The sequence below is a fragment of the Gracilinanus agilis genome, chromosome 4 (assembly GCF_016433145.1).
Source record: "Gracilinanus agilis isolate LMUSP501 chromosome 4, AgileGrace, whole genome shotgun sequence".
NCBI classification, from domain to species: Eukaryota; Metazoa; Chordata; class Mammalia; order Didelphimorphia; family Didelphidae; genus Gracilinanus; species Gracilinanus agilis.
In genome coordinates, this window is record NC_058133.1 from 287,929,098 (window position 1) to 287,951,761 (window position 22,664).

At 37.5% G+C, this 22,664-nt stretch overlaps 1 protein-coding gene across 1 annotated transcript in view; it reads right to left on the reverse strand.

Moving 5' to 3' along the window:
• Positions 1 to 22,664, reverse strand: part of PKHD1 (PKHD1 ciliary IPT domain containing fibrocystin/polyductin) — a 685,806-nt gene that overhangs the window by 424,927 nt on the left and 238,215 nt on the right. Inside the window, exon 27 of the mRNA XM_044675345.1 lies at positions 20,306 to 20,515. Coding sequence (XP_044531280.1) covers positions 20,306 to 20,515 — 210 coding nt within the window. The remainder of the gene's footprint in view (positions 1 to 20,305; positions 20,516 to 22,664) is intronic.

A 22,664-nucleotide genomic window follows, 5' to 3' on the forward strand; every position in this document is an offset into this window, starting at 1 on the left:
CTATATGTGTAATCCTGGGCAAGTCAGTTCACCTGTTTGCCTCAGTTTCCTCATCTATAAATAAGGACATAATAATAGCTCCTACTTTCAAGTGTTGTAAGAATGAAATTAGATGATAATATTTACCAAATTTTAAAGTGGTATATAATTGCTATTATTTTTGTTTATGGAATTGATCTCATCCATAAAGTGAGCAATGTTTTTTATCATATGTACCAGTGTTTAAGGTATTTGGGGCTGGGGGTTGGGAAAGTGTTTAATGTGATGAAAAAGGTACCATTTATTTTGTCAATTGCCATAGTCAATAACTTAAGATATCAGGGAAGTCACTTGATTATAGCAACCTTTAAATAAAAGAAAAACATAACAAGACAATATAGTACAGTAAGAAGACCATGTGGACCTGAATTTCAGCCACAAACTCTTTATTAACTCTGTGCTCTTGAGTAAGTCACTTAACGTGTAGAGTTCTCCACATCTATGAAATGGATATAGTTATAACAGTCCCCATAAGCTTCATGGGGCTGTTGTAAGGGGGGGGGCAACATTTAAAAAATCATTGTATATGGTAAAAATGTTAATAAATATTATCATTATGTCTATTAAATTTAAAAGGTAAAAATGGAGAAGTAAATCAACAAGCATTGAGTACTTATTATGTCAGGCACTGAGGTAAGCACTGAAGATACAAAGAAATGAAAACAGTCCTTGTTCTCAGAGTCATTAATGAGAGAAAAGTGTTAATGGGGAGAAAATATAAAAAAATCATAACATAATAAATGAAGAATGGATGGAAATTATCCATAAAAAGGTGGAAATGATAGTTTAAGAGACTAGGAAAGACATCATGGAAAAAGCAGTACTTGAGCAGAGTCTTATAGGAATCCAAAGATTCCAGGTGTCAAGGATGGGAGGTACAGCAGTCCAGGTATGGAGAACAGCTGAGAAAAAGGCACAAAGATAGGAGAAGTAATGTGTGTGTAGAAAATCAAGTATACTAGATAAGTAGAGGAGAGTAGAATTTAAAATGACTGGAAAGTAAGAAAAGGCCAAGTTCTGAAGAGCTTTAAATGTCAAACAAAAGAATAGATATATACATTGGGGAATTGATGAACAAATTAAGGTATAGAAATGTGATAAAATATTATTATGCTGGGGCAGCTGGGTAGCTCAGTGGAGTGAGAGTCAGGCCTAGAGACAGGAGGTCCTAGGTTCAAACCCGGCCTCAGCCACTTCCCAGCTGTGTGACCCTGGGCAAGTCACTTGACCCCCATTGCCCACCCTTACCAATCTTCCACCTATGAGACAATACACCGAAGTACAAGGGTTTAAAAAAAATTAAAAAAAATATTGAAAAAAAATATTATTATGCTGATATCTTATCAGTGTAATGACCAACCATGATTCCAGGAGACTAATGATAAAATATGTTACCCACCTTCTAGTAGAAGGGTAAAGGACTCCAAATGCAGAGTGAGACAGTTTTGTGGGATATGATCAATGTGTAAATTTGTTTTGACTATACATGTTTATAGTTGGTTTTATTTTTCTTATATTCTCAAATGTAGAGAAAAATGAGTTAGGAAGGTGAGAAGATGAATTTTAGCTGATTAAAATAAACTATTTTTACATATGGCTTATTTGCTTTTATATTATTTGCATATTTATTACACAGAATAACTCAGAATTAATCTTTAATATGAACCTGTCTTATGGAGCCTCTTCCCCATATCAAACAGAAAGATCAAATCCATCTTGATCATTATTCATGGTATTATTATTAACATGGAAGGGAACTAGTCATGATTTTATTGGTAAAGGAAACTCCCCAGAGTTGCTTAGAGCAGTAAGAGATTCATTGACTTATCCAAGGTCACAAAGGTAGATAGCTAGCTAGCATAGATAGATAGATAGATAGATAGATAGATAGATAGATAGATAGATAGATAGATAGATAGATAGACAGACAAACAAATGGACAGATAGAGATAGAGATCTAAACCCACACAGAGATAGAGCACTACCTTTGGTCTGTAATATATGTATTTGTGCATGCATTAAAGCTCAATACAAAATTATTCATTGATTAACTTAGCTTTCAGCAAAGAGGTACAGTTAATATCAATCTTTTGGATAACAGGAAAAGGATTTTCTCATTAAGCACACTGACAGGAGGGTCACTCGCATATTTCAAATTCTTAGTGACTAGTACTCCTTACTGGCCATGAATGGCCTTACTGAAAGGATACCAACTTTGAACATTTCTATCTATTCTTTTCTTTTTCTTTTTTTTTTAAAACCCTTAATTTCTGTGTATTGGCTCCTTGATGGAAGAGTGATAAGGGTGGGCAATGGGGGTCAAGTGACTTGCCCAGGGTCACACAGCTGGGAAGCGTCTGAGGCCAAATTTGAACCTAGGACCTCCTGTCTCTATGCCTGACTCTCAATCCACTGAGCTACCTAGCTGCCCCTCTATCTATTCTTAACAAGATTAAGTATTCACTCTTCTCCCTTGGCCAATGTTGACATTCCCTGGGACTTGAGTTTTAGACAGATTATTCAAGGGCATAATTTTTTTTCCAGCAATGTTCCATTCTGAGCACTGCTGGCAACCTCAATAAGACAGACCAAGGGTCTCCCTATCCCAAGAACTCATGGCTGCTGGCAGCCCAAAGTACAATAAAGTTATTTTATCCAAGAAGGGTTTTGTGCACATGGGATGTGTGTTACTAAAAAGAGAACTTGGAACTCAGAGAGTTAGACTGACGTCCAAACTTTTTAGTGTATATATTTTTGAAGAACGAGTACCATCTTGCATTTTCTTTTAACAGTTCTTACACTGTACTACATATATATGGATACCGTATAACTGTTAGTAGATAATAATTATGATGTTGGCTTAATAAAAATATTCTACTTCTGAAGACCTAAATGTGACATTAGGAACAGTTAAAGCAAGAACATAAGATGATCAGATAAACCAAAGATAGCGTAGGGAATTTTAAATGTATCATTTTTTTGTACTGCTGAGAGCCACTAGCTATGATACCTACTACCTGGATGGGAGCAAAACCCTGGCAAGGCAAATCCTGTATGTGCTCAGTGTTATCTGCATGCAGCTGTGAGCCTTTTGCATCATTGCCAGTTAATCTCTGGTGCTACCGAGTGAAACAGGGAATGTGCGCCTGCAGGAAGGAGAATGCAGGCTGGAGCAATCATTTAAATGCTCAGATCAGCTGGCTACATCCACAACTGATCAGTGTAAATTTCCAGCACCCGTGATGAAAGGGAATTAGGCACAGAACTCTGCTCCCATTGCTGAGAATTGGAATCCTCATTTCCCTTGGCATTGGGGCTCCGGCCAAGGCTAAGAAAACTCATTTGGACATTGTAACAATCCCTGCTTTCTTTCAAAGACGTTGGTCCAAAATCCCGTGAGCCTTTTCTAGATGTACAGAAAGAAAATTTAACTGGCTCTCTCTCCCCTCCTCGCTACAATCAGGCTTTATTTTCACCTCTTCGCTACAAAACAGGTTGCCAGAAAGAATCAAAGTAGAAAGGTCAAAATACCCAGGAAATAGTCTTATCAGGATGCAACTAGAACCATATGGAACATCTGTTCCTGGTTCGTATGAGAACTTCAGACCACATCGACAGACCTGGAAGATTATCCACATTTTGGAAATACAGTGTTCATACAAAGGGGCTCTCAACTTTTTGTTTAAAAAATCACTTCGGCTACTCACTATCACAATAAAATTTCATGGAGTGTTTGACTAGATACATCAGTGTCACTTTGTGTGTTTTTATTCATGTAGTTTCAAATTGGCATAAGGCAATAAGCTTTAAAATTTTATTATGGGCCTTGATTTTTGCACTAGCCTGTAACTACCTAGGGAACTCTTGAGATTCATAAGTGGTATGCTGATAGCTCTGTGACTCTGGGCAAGTCATTTAACTCCCATTGCCTAGCTTTTCTCTCTCTTCTGCCTTGGAACCAATACATAGTATCGATTCTAAGACAGGTGAGGATTTTTTTAAAAAGTACAGATTTAAACACTGATGCAATTTCTGTCCTGGTTCTTACTCTTTGAATTAAGCCTACTTTATCTCATTTTCTTTTTTGACAGCATTGCAAAGATGAAAGAATGGATGGATGGATGGATGGTTGGATGTGTGCATGAATGAATGCATGGATGGATAGATGAACCGATGGATGGATGGATAGATGCATGCATACATGCATTTTAAGCACACTATGTACCACTGTACCATTAAATTCATAAGTGAAACAGTTTCTGAGATTTGGTGATGATGGCTATACTCTACATTCCAGTCACTGAAAGTATCCATTCCTTTCTCTAGAAGTAAAACTGAAATGATGTTATTAAGCCAGCATTATTATCATTTCTGTCATTTTTGTTATCATCCCTTATCATATACCTTAACTGAAGTTACAAACTCCATTTGGGGAGACTCCTTTCCTAGAGAGAAGAAACTTTTGTGTTTCTTGTGGTTGCTTACAATCTGTGTTAAGGATTCATGGTTTCATTTAGAACATAGTTACTTATACAGCGCCATGAACCTGAATATCAAAATGGTAACTTTCATTTTTCTTCTAACTTCTATAAAAGCTTTCATACCTTTCTGCCTCCCTCCCATGTCTAAGATAACAGTAGTTTCTGGCAAGGTCATTCTTAGGATATTTCATAATATCCAGGCTAAGCAGATTGCCTACCCAAAAATAACTGTTAGCTCTCCATGTCACTGACTGTATGTAATCTTTAGATTAATTATGAGAAGCAACCCCTCCTAGGTTTTTAAATGCCAATGAGAGTGATTTAAGTCTAAGGCTATTGAGAATGTAGCAAGGCCCAGTTTCATCAACAACCAAACAGAGCTTTCAAAAAGGCTGTCTATAAGCTAGGAACCTGATAATTAACTTGTAGAAAAGGCTGTCAAAAGCCTGAGGCATGAGGCCAATCACCCCTGACCAATTAGCATTCAAATGTTCAAGAATATTTGAAGAGTTGAGACCTTATTTATGAGAACTGAGATAAAAAACGAATCCATTTTATATATATAGTTATATGTGTGCATGTATGTATATATGGCTGGATAGCTTCTACCTAAGTATAATGTGTATGTATGTATATATCCATCCAACTTCAATCGCATTGCTGCCAAAAATTCATCTCATGAGCGAGACATGTATACTAGCACTCTGGTACATTTACAGAAGACTGCTACAAGACCACAAAAACTCTTACAGCCTAAAGTAATTTTTCCTTCATTTAGAATTGCCAAAGGCATTTGTGGGCAACTGTGTTATTCCCAGCAGTCCAGATCAGCAATCTGGCTGGCTAAAATTCCTCTCTGTTGGTCAGCTAAGTGATACAGTGGATAGAGTGCTAGGCAAGAAGTCAGGAAGACTCATCTTAGGTTCAAATTTGGTTTCAGATACTTACTGGTTGTATAAACCTGGACAAACTACTTCACCCTGTTTACCTCACTTTCCTCATCTGTCAAATAAGCTGCAGAAGGAAATGGCAAAGCACTTCAATATATTTGCCAAGAAAACCCCAACTAGGTGGTGTGAGTGAAACAACTCAACAACAACAATATATGAGAGTTACATATTGGATTGTGTCCTCTCCTTTTAGTAGTTATGTGGTAATGTAGCCATTTTTTAGAGATCACTACCTGCTAAAAATTGGGGAGTAAAGCAGTAGAACTTATCAACTCTCCAAACTCTGGAATTAGCCCCTTAAATTTTGAGCAAAGGGATCTTCACAAGTTGCCTAACTAACCAGCACCACTCCCACCACTGCCATACAGATATATACTACCAAATCCAGTCATGACTACATAACAGTGATTACAAAAGAGAAAGATATGAATCTCATATTTTATAATATCCAAGGGAAAATTATGAAAGGAATCAAAAAGCAAGACGTGGCTCAATGAAACAAAAAGGGAAGATATGGAAGAGAAGCTTAAGAGAAGGAAGCAGAAATTTCAGATACAATAGAAATATCAGCCAGGGAAATAAGTAGAAGGAGGAAGTTTAAAAGTAAGAGGTAAAATCCAGTCATACCACTGCCAGGTTTGTACCTCAAAGAGATATTAAGGAAAAAGACTTGTTCAAAAATATAGCTGCACTCTTTGTGGTGGAAAAATAATTGGAAAATGAAGGGATGTCCATGAAATGGGAAATGACTGAACAAATTGTGTTTTCTGATGATGATGGAATATGAATGTGCTGAAGGGAATAATGAACTGGAGGAATTCCATGTGAACTGGAAAGACCTCCAGGAATTGATGCAGAGCAAAAGGAGAAGAACCAAGAGAATGTTGTACACAGAGACTGATATACTGTGGTAAAATTGAATGTAATGGACTTCTCTACTAGCAGCAATGCAGTGATCCAGGATAATCCAGAGGAATTTATGAGAAAGAATGTTGTCCGCATCCAGAGAAAGAACTGTGAGAACAGAAATGCAGAAGAAAAACATATGATCGATCTCTTAGTTCAATGGGGATATGATTGGGATTTTGATGTTAGAAGATCACTCTACTGCAAATATGAATAACATGGAAAAAGGTTTTGAAAATGATATATATCTAACCCAGTGGAATTGCTTGTCAGCTCTAGGAGGGGAGAAGGAAGAAGGGGCGGGAAAAATCATGACTGATGTAAACATGAAAATATTCTAAATTTTAAAAAAAGTAAGAGGTAAGAAGAGACAGCTAGGTGGCTTAGTGGATTAAAAACCAGGCCTGGGTTCAAATGTGCCCTCAGACATGTCTTAGCTGTGTTACCCTGAGTAAGTCACTTAACTCTCATTTCCTGACCCTAACCACTCTATTGCCTTGAAATCAATACACAGTATTGACTCTAGGAAGAAAGGAGTTTTAATTAAATGGAAGAAAAAGAGGAAAAGACCATTAGTTGACATTGAGGGGAATGTTAAATTGGTGGGGAAGTAGGAAAACCTTAGATTAGATTAGTATAGTATAGGCTGTTCTTTTCTACAGATGTGCATTATTTTATGCAAAATATATTCCTAAAATCCTAAGTGCCAAATGAACTTTTGTAAATTGAATCATATTTTAGAGACAATGGGAGACTTGCTATTTAAAGGAAAGCCACAGTAAATCTTTTCATAAAGCAAAAAGTCACTCCCTCATTTCTTGTTTATCCTTTCCCTCATGGCCAGGAGAGATGCCACATCCCTTCTGACCCTCTAAGTCCAATGACCTTGCCTGGGGCACCTCCCCCTTGCTGCCATATCTCATCATTTCTGCATGCACACTTCCTGCCTCACTCCCCACTGGCAGCCAAAACCTTCCCAGGCTGAACAGGGGAGGAGAGCCAACTGGAAAGGGGACCTACAAATCTTTTGTGTAAATCTAGTTTGGGATTGTTTTTTCCTAAGGTACCCAGCAATGACTATATTTTGATTTTCACATGAATTAATAATTTGCATGTGACAAAACAGTAGACATTGCTTCATAGGTGTCTTATCAAAAGCAATGCCATTCTTCTGATTAATTATGCTAAGGTTTTGGTTTTTCTTTTCTCTAAAAGCAAGTGATAGCAGGTGGTCTCAAAGGGCTTTCCCTCTGGCAAAGGGGCAAGAAAAGAGTAAAGTTTAAAAAAATCACTGGCTTAAAGGTTGAAGTAAAATATGAATATCTTGCAGTAATTTTGGAGTACTTCAATCTAAATCAGTGAAAAGTCTAGATTGCAGGACTTTATAAATGTAGTGTAAATCATTCCAAATATATGTGTGAATGGTAAATGCAAAAAAAGTTCCTAAAATGGAGTTCTCAATGAATTTGTTTTAATAGATAAGATTGTTTTTTAATTATCAACATTAATTTTCATATTAGGAATAAACCTGCTAAAGTTTTAAAAATAATTTTGTAAAATTTAGATTTAAACAACCTACTTAAAAACTATTTACATATAAAATTGCTGATAAAGTACTTCATAATAAAAATAATTAATATTTTGTTCATATTGAATTATTAATAATAATGTTATTGAAATATAAATATTTTTATTTTTTATTTCTATTATGTTCTCAATCAACAGCCCAACATATAATCAATATTTCAAGTAAGTTGTTTAAAGATAATTTATAGCAAATAATTTTTTAATGTATATTATACAGTGTCTTAAAAGTCTTAATACATTTTAGGGTATTAAAGCTGTGGGAGATAGGGTGGGGCAGGGAGTGTAAAAATGTTTTCAATGTGCTTTCCACAAAGTAACCCAATAAGGTACATATGGAATCTTTATTGTTCTGTATCTCACAGCTACTAAATGTCAGAACTGGTACCCAAATGTCAGAACTGGTACTCAAGCTCGCGTCTTCTGGCTCCAACACTAGGGAGAGTTCTTGCTATTATACCATTATGCCTCTCATACCCAATGCAAAGGTAAACTTTGTCCCAGTTTGGATCTAATGACAACAAACTCTAAATTATTAATATCCAAATATAATGTTTTCCTGTGATACTTAGAAAAGTTTGAATGCCTTCAGGATTTTGTGTTTATTTTTGTAAAAATATCATCAGACCAAAGAAAAATATTCCTTCTTGCATATTTTTTTGAGATGGAGGGAAGAAGTAACAACTAAATTCTAGGGGAAAGAGTTCTTAATCAAGGAAAATTAGTTAGAAGGAATAAGAATTTTGACAACCAAGAACATCATTGGGTGGATGTTCAATTAGAAATATATAAATATTTGTATAAAGAGAAATATTTTATGTACATATATAAAGCAAATATTTAACTATAAACTTATTTGTTGAGTTTAAAATACATATATATTTAACTATACTCTTAGATCTTTATTTTAATATCGTACCTTTGTGTATTATTCAACTCCAGCCTCCTGGTAGCCAAAGGCACAAGAAATTTCAGTCTCACAAACTGAATACATTCTATAGTAAATAATAAGTTGTGAATTTATGCCTCTAGGTTTCAATAACCTTGGGAAGAGTGGATGAACACAACTTATGAATTTGAAACATCCCAGAAATCCTGTCATGGAGGGATGGTAGCTACAGCCCTAAGCTGGGAGGTTAGGGAGATGAGGTCCTCCCCAAAGCCTACAGTTCTGCTATGGTTCACCTGAAGAGCCTCAGGACCAGAACATGAAGGAGGGATCATGGTCTTGAAGAAATGGGTGGATATGCAATAAAAACCCGAGGAGATACTCTGAAGGGAGAAGAACAGAAACGGGTAATTATTTTCTTGGTTTATAAGGCACTTCATGGATCTGTGAAGGTGATGCCTAGTAAGAAGAGATCAGAGCCCTAAAATTAAATTAGGAGGATACGGAGAAATATCATCCTGGGTCAAATGGGAGACTTCAAAAAAAATATCCTGGAAAGAGAACAGTTTGGAAAAAGTAAGAGATGCCTTTGCAGAATTCATTGTATACCTCAGAAACTTTCTCCACATTATAGAAATAAGAGCTATATTTAACATAATAAAAAGCACATAATGTACAAATGTTTTCTTATTATATATTTCTAAGGATAAGGCCCAGACCTATGATTTAATTGATATAGGAACCTCCCAGATGAGGAAATTCCCACTATCAAAGTAGATCAACTCCTTCTCTACAGCTTATAGTCTAGAAAAATGTCTAGTGCAAAGATGTAAAATATGGGCCCCACAGATATGGTGACAACTTGCAACACTCACTCTCAAATGTCTCCCAACCAGATTAAATGTAATCAGGAAATATTTAATAAAAATACAATAAAACGGAGATAATAAATCATTTAAAAAATAAATCAATAGGCAGCCTTCAAGGACCTTTATTTTTGGATTAGTGGATTTTCTGTTTGACACCAATGATCCAAAGCCCTTGGAAGTTCAGTGACTTACTCAAGGTCATATAGCCAGTATGCATTAGAGCAGTGATTCCCAAAGTGGGTGCTACCACCCCTTGGTGGGTGCTGCAGCAATCCAGGAAGACAGTGATGGCCACAGGTGAATTTATCTTTCCTATTAATTGCAATTTAAATTAAAAAAAATAATTTCCAGGGGGCTAAATAATATTTTTTTTCTAGAAAGGGGGTGGTAGGTCAAAAAAAGTTTGGGAACCACTGCATTAGAGGAAGGACTTCTACTCAGCTCTTCTTGGCTCTAAGATCAACTACCTATCCACTTCACCCGGCTGTCTCTCTTTTTACCATAGCATTATTTCATCTATTGCAACCTGATAAGACTACTACTAGATATGGAATTTGAATCTATACCTTCATTCCAAAGTGAGTGAAATATGCATCCCACCACTGAGGGTAAGATGAAAGGGGAGAGTATTATCTGTAAGAACTGTTTCCTTATAAGTAGCATGTGATTTGAATACAAGATCCCAATCATTTTTATAGACAATCCTAGCAGCTCCGGATAAAATTAGCCCCTCAGCCATCTGTCATGTGTACTTTTTCCTCATCGTTTTATTTCTTCTGTACTTCTGGTACTCAAAATTACTATGTTAGCTTTGCTTTCAGTCCATTCCTATCCCTTTTCACAAAAAAAACTTTGAATCTATACTTGATTCCTCTCTCTTAATTTTCTGAAAAGGACAAAGACAGGAATCCAGACAAGGCCAGGAAGATCATTTTCTCCTAAGAAACTGTCATGCAACTTTCTCAGGGAGGCAGTGGGAATGGAACAGGAGACATTGATAAATTTCCCTTCTGAACAATCAATAAAACTCCCTCCATCCTGCTCAGACTCCCACTGTGGAAGCAAGAACCATAATTACATTGTCAAAAATTCAAGTTGCCCCAGCTGATGGCAACCCCTTTTAAAAATGACGTGTGAATGGCAGTCACTTTATGGGTGGTGCACCCTGATTGGCAGTCAGGTTGGCTAAAGCCAAAGGCAACTGTGAAATTTCCCCATTGACTCCAGCCACCCAAGCACCAAACTGCCATTCATATGGAACTCCAGGACTTTTTAGTCATATTAACATATCACTTTGAGAAGTTGACAGAACTTACTAAACAATCTGAACTCAACCAGAGCTGTAGAACATTCCTTTTCCCAATATTTACTAAGTCAGAAAGAGGAGAAGAAATGGAATGGGGGGGTACGCCAAAGAGAGGGAAAAGAGGGAGAAAAGGACAATAGGAAGAGACAGAGGCAAAGAGCCAGGGGGGAGGGGGAAGAGAAGGTGAGACCTAGAGAAAGAATGTGGAAAGAAAAAGATAGGAAGAGGGAGTGGAGAGAGAAAGAAAGGGACAAGGAAGAGATGTAAGGAAATGGAAAGAGTAAGAAGAGATAGGAAAAGAAAAGGAGAAATAGAGAGAAAAATAGAGAGACATGGACATAAATAGAAAAAGACAGTAAAAAGGAGAAGGGCTAGGAGTAAGTGAGATAGGACGGAAAAGGGAAAGAGAGAAACAGGTGGAGGGAGAGCAAGTAGGAGAGAAAAGAAATAAGGGAAGGAAGGAAGGAAGGAAGGAAGGAAGGAAGGAAGGAAGGAAGGAAGGGAGGGAGGAACAAAAGAAGGAATGGAGGAAGAGAGAAAGAAAGGATAAATTTAATTTTGGCTTAATTCTGTCTTCCCTGTGACAGATGAGCATTTCAAAGTCTCTTTGCTTAGTGATTTTAATCTATGATAAGATATTGTGAAGTGGGAGGGTGGAGGGGACCTAATGTTAGGGATGAAGGAAAGGAAGGAGGGAGAAGGTGGGAAAAACTATGCTGACATACATTCCAATTTGTGCAGTTCCACACAACTCAAGCTGGGGCTAAATTAGAAACAGTCAGAAATGGTTCTGTTTGATGTGAGGGATAAGATGCCAGCTAAAGGCCTCTAGCCTCCTTTTCATTGGGCACTACTCTGCTTCTGGCTATGTTGTGGGCTACATAAAGAGTTTCCAAGAAGCCCTGATTATAGCTATGCCCGGGAATGGTCTGAATATGCTGCTGGGAAGCAAATGCACCAAGAGCAAAGATTTTTTTTTCCATCCAAGAAGACTGATTTAAATCAAAAGGTGTTTTCTAGTTGGTGGGAGCAGAATCTAAGAAGCCAGGGAAGGCTGTTAAGTGAGGAACTCAGAAACAAAGAAGTATGCACCTCTGAAAGAAGAAATTTTGAGTTGGCCTTAAGCAAATTAAAAAACAAATATGAGGGGTGGGACTGGGGGGTGGTTTGTCCCTTGTTAAAGAACATGCACAACCAGGGGGTGCCTATTGGTCACTGTTCTTGTCCTTCCACCTTGATGCCTTGATTAGACTGTGTCAAAAAGGATTGGCCATTGACCCAGAAATAAAAGAAGCCCAATCAACAGACATTAAAAGAAGTTACTCCCCCCTCAAGGGCTCTTTCTTGTGTCTGCTGAGTGTGAGTAGATTCTGTGAGTCTCTAGGAAGGAGAGAATCCTTACTCCCTACTCTGTCAACCTATAGCTAGAGCAACTGCTTATTCATCAGTCAACTAGCTCTTATTAGACATCTAATATATTCCATGGCACTATGCCAAGAACTGAGTAACATGTGGACTAGATGATCCTCAGCCTTGACGTTGGGGCCCAGCTGCCTCTTCTGCTTTTGTTTGATCAAATGCCAATGCAAGATATGGATTTTTCAAAGCTAGGAATTACCCCTGGAATTCAAGAGTATGTGGCTTCAAGGGGCACCTAGAGTAGCATTGTAGATAGAATGCCAGGCCTAGATTTGGGAAGGCTTGGGTGCAAATCTAGCCTCAGACACTTCCTATCCTATGACCCTGAGTAAGTCACTTAACCCCAATTGCCTAGCCTTTACATTCTTATCAATACTTAGTGTCTATTCTAAGACAAAAGGGAAGGGCTTTATTTTTTAAGAGTACTTGGCTTCTTCAATCAGTGCTAACTGGTATCAGGAAGATTTTTATATAGATATTACAATATATCTTAGAGGAAAATATGACCATTAACAGCAAACTGAGACCAAACCATGCCTTGACATGGACACTGGGATAGCTTTTCAGATAGTAGCATCAAGTCCAGGTGAAGGTGAAAGGAAAAGTCCCACAAAATAATTTATATTTCATAACCTGCTGTGAGAGTATTACAGATTATTGGCTCATGTTTTAAGACTTTGTCAAAAGATACTTACAAGTGCTCTGCTTTAAACATTTTTTGTGTATGTGGAGAAAATAAATAGCTGTCCTATAATGTACTCTACTTTGTAGAGTGAGGTCCTTTCTGGAAAGGACCTTGAAGGATTTGAGCCAATTAGTACAAGAATTTCATCACCAGTGGAGAATGATTAGTCTATCCGGTGATGGTGAACCTTTTAGAGACTGAGTACCCAAACCACATGCCCTCACACCACATGTGAGCCTGGGCAGAGGTGCAGGTGATGTCCTCAGTTGCAATGGAGAGGGGGAGGGGATCAGCTCCCTCTGACATACATGCCATAGGTTCTCCAATACAGTCTATCCTTTGTGCCTAAGTGAGAACTGAAGCTGGTAAGAGTTTAGGAAAAGGGAGATCCTACCTCTTCTGATTTTCTAGTTTTATGATACATGGCTCTAGTCTCTCTACAGAGAGAAGTAAGAAGCCAATATGAGAAGGGCCAGTGCCTCAAGTATATCCATGTTTAGAGAGTACCTCATGAGACATTTGTGGAAATTTCCCTTTGGATGAGACTAGGGATTCTCTTTCTCTTAGTTAATCTAAGATATCACTGAAGTGCAAGCTCTTCACCTTGTTGATTTCTAGCCTGATATCCCCTTTCTAAGCAGAGCAGAGTGGTCAACCTCATAGGTCCAATCTCCTATAACCCTCCTGGCAATATTCAAAGTTTTGTTTGAAGATTGGGGGAGTTGTTCTAGTAATAGTCACATCTCCTTGTGAGCTACATTTAGACAACCCCATGTGGTGTGGACTACACAAATAACACACATGCACATACTTACATATACAAGCACCTTAAAATCCCTTTTGGAAACATCATAGATTTGAACCAAACCTATGCTTAAATGATTTTCCTCTGGGCTCTGAAGTGAGAGTATAGAAAAATAGAGACAAGGAGAAAAAAAGTTGTTCCCTCTATTTAGAGACTAAGCTCATCTACAACTTATCCAAGTATATATGAGCCTAGAGCTAGAACCCCTTAGTGGGAACAGGAACCTCATCCCAATCTAACCATATGATATTACACAAACAAATAAACCCTAACCCAAGCAAGATGATACTAAATAATAAAATGGAAGATAGTTTAAGTTTAATTTTGCTTACAGTGTTGCCTATACCTATAATATTTTTCCCTCTCCATATCTCCTTATATTGAAATTCTTTCTGTCCTTTAAGATTCAGTTGAAATATCATCTTCACCAAGAAGCCTTCCTTAATATCCCTTCTCTCCCCAGAAAATATTTTTTCTTTTCCCTTGTATCTTACACTTACACCCCTATTCAATAAACTCCAGTGGCATTTTTACTAGGATCCAATATAAAATTATTTGTTTGGCATTCAAAGTCTTTTATACCTTTGCTTCTTCCTTCATTTTCAGTCTTTTTATGGCTTACTCTCTTGCACTCAAGAGATGTGATAAAAGACCTCCATGCTGTTGCTCACACAAGATGCTTCATCTCCTAACTCCAGGCATTTCCACTGGCTATTAGAACTCTCTGAATCCTCATCTCTGCCTTCTTGCTTCCCTGGCTTCTTTCAGAGCCCTAGTAAAACCCTACCTTCCTTAGGAAGCCTTTCTTGATCTTTAGTTTTGTGATTTCCCTCTGTTGATTGTAATTTATCCTATTTGTACAAAGTAGTAGTTGGTATTTTCCTTCTCCCATTATACCATGAAACTCCTTGAGAGCAGAGATAGCTTTTTATCTTCCTCGGTACCACCAGCATCTTGCAGTATGTCTAGCACATAGCTGTTCTTCAATCACTCAGTCACGTCCAACTCTTCATGATCCTGTAGCATACCAATGCTGTCTAAGGGGTTTTCTTGGCAAGGATACTGGTTTGCGATTTCCTTCTTCAGTGGATTAAGGAAAACTTCAGGCTAAGTGACTTGCCCAGGCCCATTTGTTGTATAGTCATTTCAATAGTGTCTGACTCTTTGTGACCCCATTTGGTTTTTTTTTTGTTGTTATTATTGTTGGTTTTTTCACAAAGACACTGGAGTTGTTTACGATTTCCTTTTCCAACTCATTTTACAAATTAGGAACCTGAGGCAGACAGGGTTAAGTAACTTATCCAGAGTCACACAGCTAGCAAGTGCTCTAGGATGGATTTGAACACAGATCTTCCTGATTCCAGATTCAATGCCCTGTCTACTGTGTCCCCTAACTACCTACCTCTCAAGGGTCATTCGTAAGTGCTAAATGAAGGCTTATTGACTTGACTTGAGTTCAGGTGGTGATCTGCTTTTGCAGTAACAAATAACTGTTAGATCACTAAACTACTATACCATCTGATTCTACAATTATTCAGTAAAACAAAGTATTGCTTTTATAGAATACTTATGTCCTTTACTCAATCACAGACCATCCATATAAACAGTGCAGATGAGTATCTATATCTCAGGCAAGAGAATACTTGCATTTGTCTGTCTTCTAGATTACTGCTTTTTTGTATCAGTGAGTTCCTAGTTCCTCCCAAATGGGGCCTTGGGCAATTTGTTATGTAGTCTGTAGCTTCAATATGGCCCCAGGAAAACAGAAAAGGAACTAGGAAGAAAAATATGAATAGGTCTCTCTGCTTATAGCTGCCAAAACCACTTCAGTGGTTGTCAAGTAGCAATATCTATTTTTAATTTCACAAACCTAGACATATATTTAGGGGGAGGGGATGGCTTGCTTTTATTGCCTGCTATTGATTGTAAGCCTTATCAGTCTATCTTTCCTTTCCAATGTGTTTTAAGCACATAAATGCTCATAAAGAACAGTATACATTGGAAACACAGACCTGCAAGCAAAAATATGGGGACCACTAGATGTGGAACAACTCATATGTTGTCAGCCTCAATTGATATGTTGGTTAGTTTTGCTACACTGCTTTTTTTCTCTTCTTTTCCATTTTTTTGATATAAGAGAAGATTTTGGGGAGGGTAGGGAAGGGAAAGCATATATTTGGGAAAAAAAGGGAACAGAAACAAAATATATCAATAAAGAGGCATTAAAATAAATTTCAAAAATTGAAGGATCATCTTTCATCTTTAGTATTACTTACCAAAAAGTGGCTTGGTGGGGCAGTGTGATTAGTGGCTAGAGAACCATTCTTGAAGCCAAGAGGACCTGCATTTAAGTCCTGCCTTTGAAGTATTCTGACTATGTATCACTGGATAAGTTATTTAAGCTCTGTCCTTTATGCAATTTGCTAAAGCAAAAAGTGGTAAGGAGGTACACTGAGAGGAAGTGCTTCTTATCTAAGAGTTCTCAGTAGCAAAGAAATCAAAAGTTCACTCCCTACCCTTATTAACTAAAATAGAGGGAGAAATGGTGAGGAATATTCTCTAATAGAATAATAAGGATAAATTTCATCCCTAAAAAAGATAGCTTGGGGAGATCAATGAACTCCAAAATAGAAGACCAGAACTGGAGTCCAGATTTGCAATTGCTTAGCCTTGTGGTGATGAAACTATGGCATGAGTGCCAAAGAGGACATGCAAACCCCTTTCTGTGAGGATGATACTAGAAAGACAGAGAAACTCAGGCAGATCCACTCTCTTCCCCCTCTCCTTGCTTACCTGATGACATTTTTTCACTTCACCCACCCCTCTGCCCAGCAGTCCAATGAGAGTGTTTTCTCCCTCCGCTCTCTGGGGTAAGGGGTAGGGGGAAGCACAGTCTAAAATGTTAGCCATCACTGGCCTAGCCAAATAACTGTAAGTAAGATATGTAGCCTCTCCTAGATTCAGTCTCTCATCTGGAAAATTGAGGTCCTATTTATTCTACTCACCCCAAAGAGTTAGTATTTGTGTCTGACTCTTCATGACCTTATTTGGGGTTTTCCTGGTAAAAATACTAGAAAAGTTTTCCATTTCTTTCTCTAGTTTATTTTGAATATGAGGCAACTAAGGCAAATAGAGGCAAATAATTTGCCCAACATCATATAGCTAATAAGTATCTGAGATCAGATCTGAATTCAGAAAAATGAGTCTTCCTAACTCCAGACCAAGTACTCCATCTACGTCATCACCCAGCTATCTATACTCTAGGACAATGGTCCTCAAAATGTGGAAGCATTGGTTTACTTATTAGTATGCCAAAATGTCTGGGTGAAAGATGATCTAAGTCAACCAAAGAGAGAAAAGGGAATAATAGGAAGCTATTCTTTTTCACTAACTTCTTCGTGATCAGTAACTCACTCACTGCATTTTGATGGTATAAACTGGTAGTATAATAATACCAAAACTAGTGACAGTTACAATAATCAATTAGAAAGAATTCATTAGATACTAATTACATGCAAGGCATTTGTATTACTTGCTATGGGAGATTCCTAGTATAAAATATGGTCCCTTCCCTCAAGGAGCTTATAATGTATCTAGATCACATATATTAAGACTTCTAAATCAAAGCAAGGAAAGCTTCCCAAATGCATAAGAATGGAAGAGGCATAATAAAGAGCTACAGAAGACTTTACTGAAGGGGATCATTCTGATCTCATGCCCTCTCCTCTTTATTGTCCAGTTTTAAAAGGCAAAAGGACATCCAATAGTCTATAAGGCCAATTTACCCAAGTAGTTTGATGACCCTAAGAAAGAATTGGGGATTATCCTTTAATATTGCTGGACTCTAACATCACATCAAAAGCTAGGTGATAAGAACAAACAGAAAAGAGAATTTGGGGAGTAAAAATGGTGGTATGATCTCCTAGTATCTGTCAATTCAGAAAGATTTCTGAATCTGGACTTAAAGCTTAAAATACTAAAGTGAATATTGCTCTAATTATATATATATATATATATATATATATATATATATAAACTGACAAACTTTTATATTAAGCATTCATTTCCTTATCCTTCCCCATCTGTTGGTTTCCTAGTACTCTAAAAATTTAACATACCAAGAGAGGTGGTATTGTTCTGACAAGAACAATGGTTTTGTAGTCAAAAGATTTGGATTTAAGTTCCAGCTTGGAATTCAAGTGTCCAAGGATAGACTCTGGGCATGGGGGAAGGATGCGTAGATATTTATTGTACCTATCCTCAAATGATTCAACTCTACCCATCTCTGTCCCCAACAGTAGCTCCTAGATTTATGGAATTTGGATGAGTCATTTAATTTTTATAAGCCTTAATTTTTCTTATTTGTAAAATGAGATGGATGATTCTTGAACTGCCCACATAAAGGATAGGATCAAAGAACATACTATAAGTAAAGCATTACAGAAAGGTAAGCTAATAGCATCACCATGGTCTCTTCTTAGAAATTCTAGTGCCAGGGTCAAAAGTAGGGGGGAAAAGTAAGGAAAGAGAAATAAGGAGACAAGGTCCAGGGGGAGGGAAAAAAAGCAGATCCTGGGACATCCTGAAGATACTGCTGAGGAGGGAGTAGGATAGAATTGGGCCACTTGAGGTTGGATCCAGTCAATATCAGGGGAAAATATCCCTCTTCCCAACAGTCCAAATCCTATGAACATCCCTGGACGCTACAAGGCCAACGAGTTGGCTAAGATGTGAGCAAGTAAATAGCAAGTAGAAGGCAATGGGAAAAAGGAGGGCATTTTTCCTTTGAAGGCATAGGCCACTAGAACCAGGAGAGGAATGGAATGTGATAATATTCATATCATGTATCCACAATTCGTGGCACGAGATTGTTCGAGGTTTGTGAGGCATGGGAAGGGATAGTTCCTGATGTCTGGCACCCTAAACAAAGCCTCGGTTTCTCTCCACCCTCTCTAAAGTTCACCCTCTAATTGTTTGGAAGGCTTTTCTTACCTCGAGCCTCTAAATTTCCCTCTTCACAACTTCCACTCCTTGTTCCTAATTCTGTCCTCTGGATTCCCTCTCCCCATCACCACATCAAAAATTGCTAGCTAATTTTTTAACAGACTGAAGAAAAAGCTTCTGTTTTAAAAAAGTTGGTAGGAGATAGTATCTGTTGATTAAAGGCCAGATTGAGGTCCTATAGAGTATAGAAAATTCTATGTTAGTTCCTGTATTTGTAATCCCAATGCCTAGTGCAGGGCCAAGCATATAGTAGATGCTTAATAAATGTTTGTTGATTGATTGATCCAAAGTCCTTTCTTTGATCTCTAGACATAACCTTCTCAGCACTTTGTCAAGATTAAAACAGGTATGTGACGTATGACACTAGGTTGTAGAATAGAAAAGAATAAGTATTAAATAATCATGATAGCAAAGGTCCTATGATTTCATAAGAATGGGGAAACACTCTCCATCATCACACATCATAGATAGTGGATGAGTCCTTGAGACATATGTAAGAAATAATGGCAACAGAGAAATTATCTAGTTTAAAGGAATAGTTCCATGCTGAAACCACTGATGTCCCCATTGTTACTAATAATATTTTGATTTTATCCACTATTTCTTATCATTATGATTAAACTTTTCTTGAGATTATATATTAATTTATAATTATTTATTAAGTAGTAACGGCTGGAGTAAGAGTCACATAATCACCTAGTCATGTTTAACTAAGCTGAGTTTGCTACATTTGTCTCCATTCACTAGCCAAAAGCCTCTGTACCAGGAAAAGTCTCCAGACCAATAGAGAGCTCTCCTTCCCTCAAACCCCTCTCTTAAAATTCCCAGTGGGAATTCTAGGCCTCTCTGGTTGGACAGACTTAACTTCAGTCTGGGTCAAGGGCCAGTCTTTTGGGCTCCAGGAGTCATGAGGGACAAGAGACAAGCTTCTTCCATGAGGCCTCTGGCATCCTCACATAGTACGTATGCATGCCCCATCAAAAGGTGTGGCTGATAGTGGCCAAAATGGATTTTCAAAACCTGCCCCTCAAAAGAAGAAAGGAGTGCAATTCATGTGAATTTCACAAATATTAATATAAGAGGCACATCAACAAGTACAAGTGGTGACTGGAGAATGGCCTCAGTCAGGACACAGTGGGCTCCAAGACCTGCCTGTGACACAGATTGCCTTGGTATGTGATGGCAATTAACCTCTCAGTGCCTCCAGAGAACTCTCTAAAATGAAGTTTCAGAGTGGTTGCCAATATGCTTTCATGGGGTGAGGTCACTTCTGGGAAGGGAACATGAATACAGATGAAATCACCACAGGTCCAGATCAAAAGGAAAGTAGCTAGCACACTCATTCTGCTGTTCACTGGGCTGACTCACCGTGCAAGGACAGTGTTCCATTCCTCACAGCAAGGAATTTGGCTCCATATGGAAAGAAGGTGGTGGAAGAACTCCCATGTAGGTGGATCAGAGCTTTGCCGTGGTAAGGTTCATCCTTGGATCCAATCTGGAGCTCACCACCATGTGACACAAGGATGCAGTGAGCATGTAGCTCAATGGGTCCTGGGCCAGTAAATATCAGTTTACCACCTAATTGTCAGAAAAGCAAAATAATACATTAGACTCCATGACAAGATATGCTTTCTCTTCCTTCTTGAATTCTAGGAAAAGAAATGTTTAAAATTTAATTCCTTAGTAATACAGTTCAGCCTTACTGTCTCAGGAAATTGCTCCTCTTGTCTATTCTCCAGCTGGAGTTTGAGCTTATTCCCTCTAGGTCTGCCCTCAATAAGCTAAATTATAGGGGTCAGACATGCAGCAATGAAGCTGTCATGGTTAGATGCAAGCTAAAGATGGCTATGAAAATGGGTAAATCAATAATTAAAGTTTTTACAAAAGAGATTCTGTGACTACATGTTTTAAAAGACCTTAAAATAATTCCTTTTAGTGAAAGGCATAGTTATTTTAGCTCTCCTGAAATCCTACACCAGCATGCCTGTATAGGTTTCAGTTCCAAGTTCTTTATTGTTACTTTCCTCAAATCTTGAAAGTCTCAAATAATTATGGAGTGAATATTTATGATATTTTATATAAAATTTTAGTGCTCTAAAGAATTAAGATTACTGAATTCTGAAGTCAATAGTGTTTTATTGAAGAAAAATTCAAAAACACCATTTGAAAGAGGGAAACAGAGAAGACAGAGGGAAAGGGAAGGAAGAGAAAAAGAGGAAATAAGTAATTAATGAAAAGAAAAGAAGGAGAGATGAAGGGGAAGGAAATAAGAAAGGGAGGGGGAGGAAGGAAGAAAGGAAAAAAAGGAAGGAAAGGAAGGAGAAGGAAAGGAAGGAAAGAAGGAAAGAAAGAAGGAAAGAGATCTTGGTAGTGTCCAGAGACATCTGAAAATCTGAAAATATAGCAGAATCAAAATATACTGCTGGACTAGGAAGAGAAGCAAAAAGTAGATGAATAGTATCTGCATGATTTTTTTTTCTAAAAGTCTAGATTTAAAAATTCATTAAACCTTCCAGATATTCAGAAACACATTGACTCCATGTAGACAAATCAGCTGGATTAGTAACTGATTTTTGTCACTTTTTCATATGGATTACATAATAATTAAATCTTAGAACTAGAGGAACTTCAAAGTGGATCTTGCCCAATTTATTTCTGAACAAGAATCTTCTCTACTACATCTATGTCAAGAGGTTATCTAGAATCTTCTTGAACACTTCTTTTTTCAGGACAACTCATTACTGCCCAAGGTAGCCCTTTCCACTTCTGGAAAGCTTTATAATAAGTTCTTCCTTATATAACAAGATGAAATGTGACTTTCTAGTTTCCCATGCTTATATATTTTGCAAAATTTTTAATATTTCTCCTCATTTATAGAAAAGACAAAGAAAGGCAAAAGGGTTTGTCCCGTATTACTTGATGAATTAGATTTTGAGCTGATGATAGAAACCAGTTCCTTCAGATCATTATCAAGTGGTATAACCCTTCAAATTTTCCCTTCAGATCACATCAATCAATCAGCAAGCATTTATTAAGTATTATATGTGCCAAGTACTTTACTAGACACTAAGGACTATAAAAAAAGAAAACAGAATACCTTTCCTAAGCTTACATTCTATTGTAGGAGACATATATAAGTAATTAATGAAAAGAATATCTCTTTTTTAAAAATCCTTACATTCTCTCTTGGAATCAATACTAAGTATCAGTTCCAAGGCAAGAGAAGAGTGGTAAGGGCTAGGCTTTTAGGGTTAAATGATTTCTCAGGGTCACAAGTTAGGAAGTTATTTTAACCCAGGGTTTCCCATCTCCTGGCCTAGATCTCTATCTAGAGCTACCTAGTTTGCCCCTAATGAAAAGCATTTCTTAAAGTACTCACTATGTAGAAAGTTAAGAGCTCTTATTTTTGTGTTAAGAGCTGGTCATCCAAATAGAAATGGTGTTCTTAAGAATTTCATATTCTAACATGGGAGAAAAAAGTCCTATATAAGTGAGGTTTCAGTTCAAATTATATGCAAAATATATGCAAGATAATTTTTGGAAGAAACTAAGAATTCTACAAGTAGTCAGTGAAAATGGATTATATTCCAGGCATGGGGAACAGCCAGTGCAATGGCCCAGATATGGGAATGCAATACTATGTGTAAAGGATGTCCAGGAGGCCAGTTTGGCCTTATCTCAGAATTTGAGTAGGAAAGTAACATATATGAATATCGTAGAATTGCAG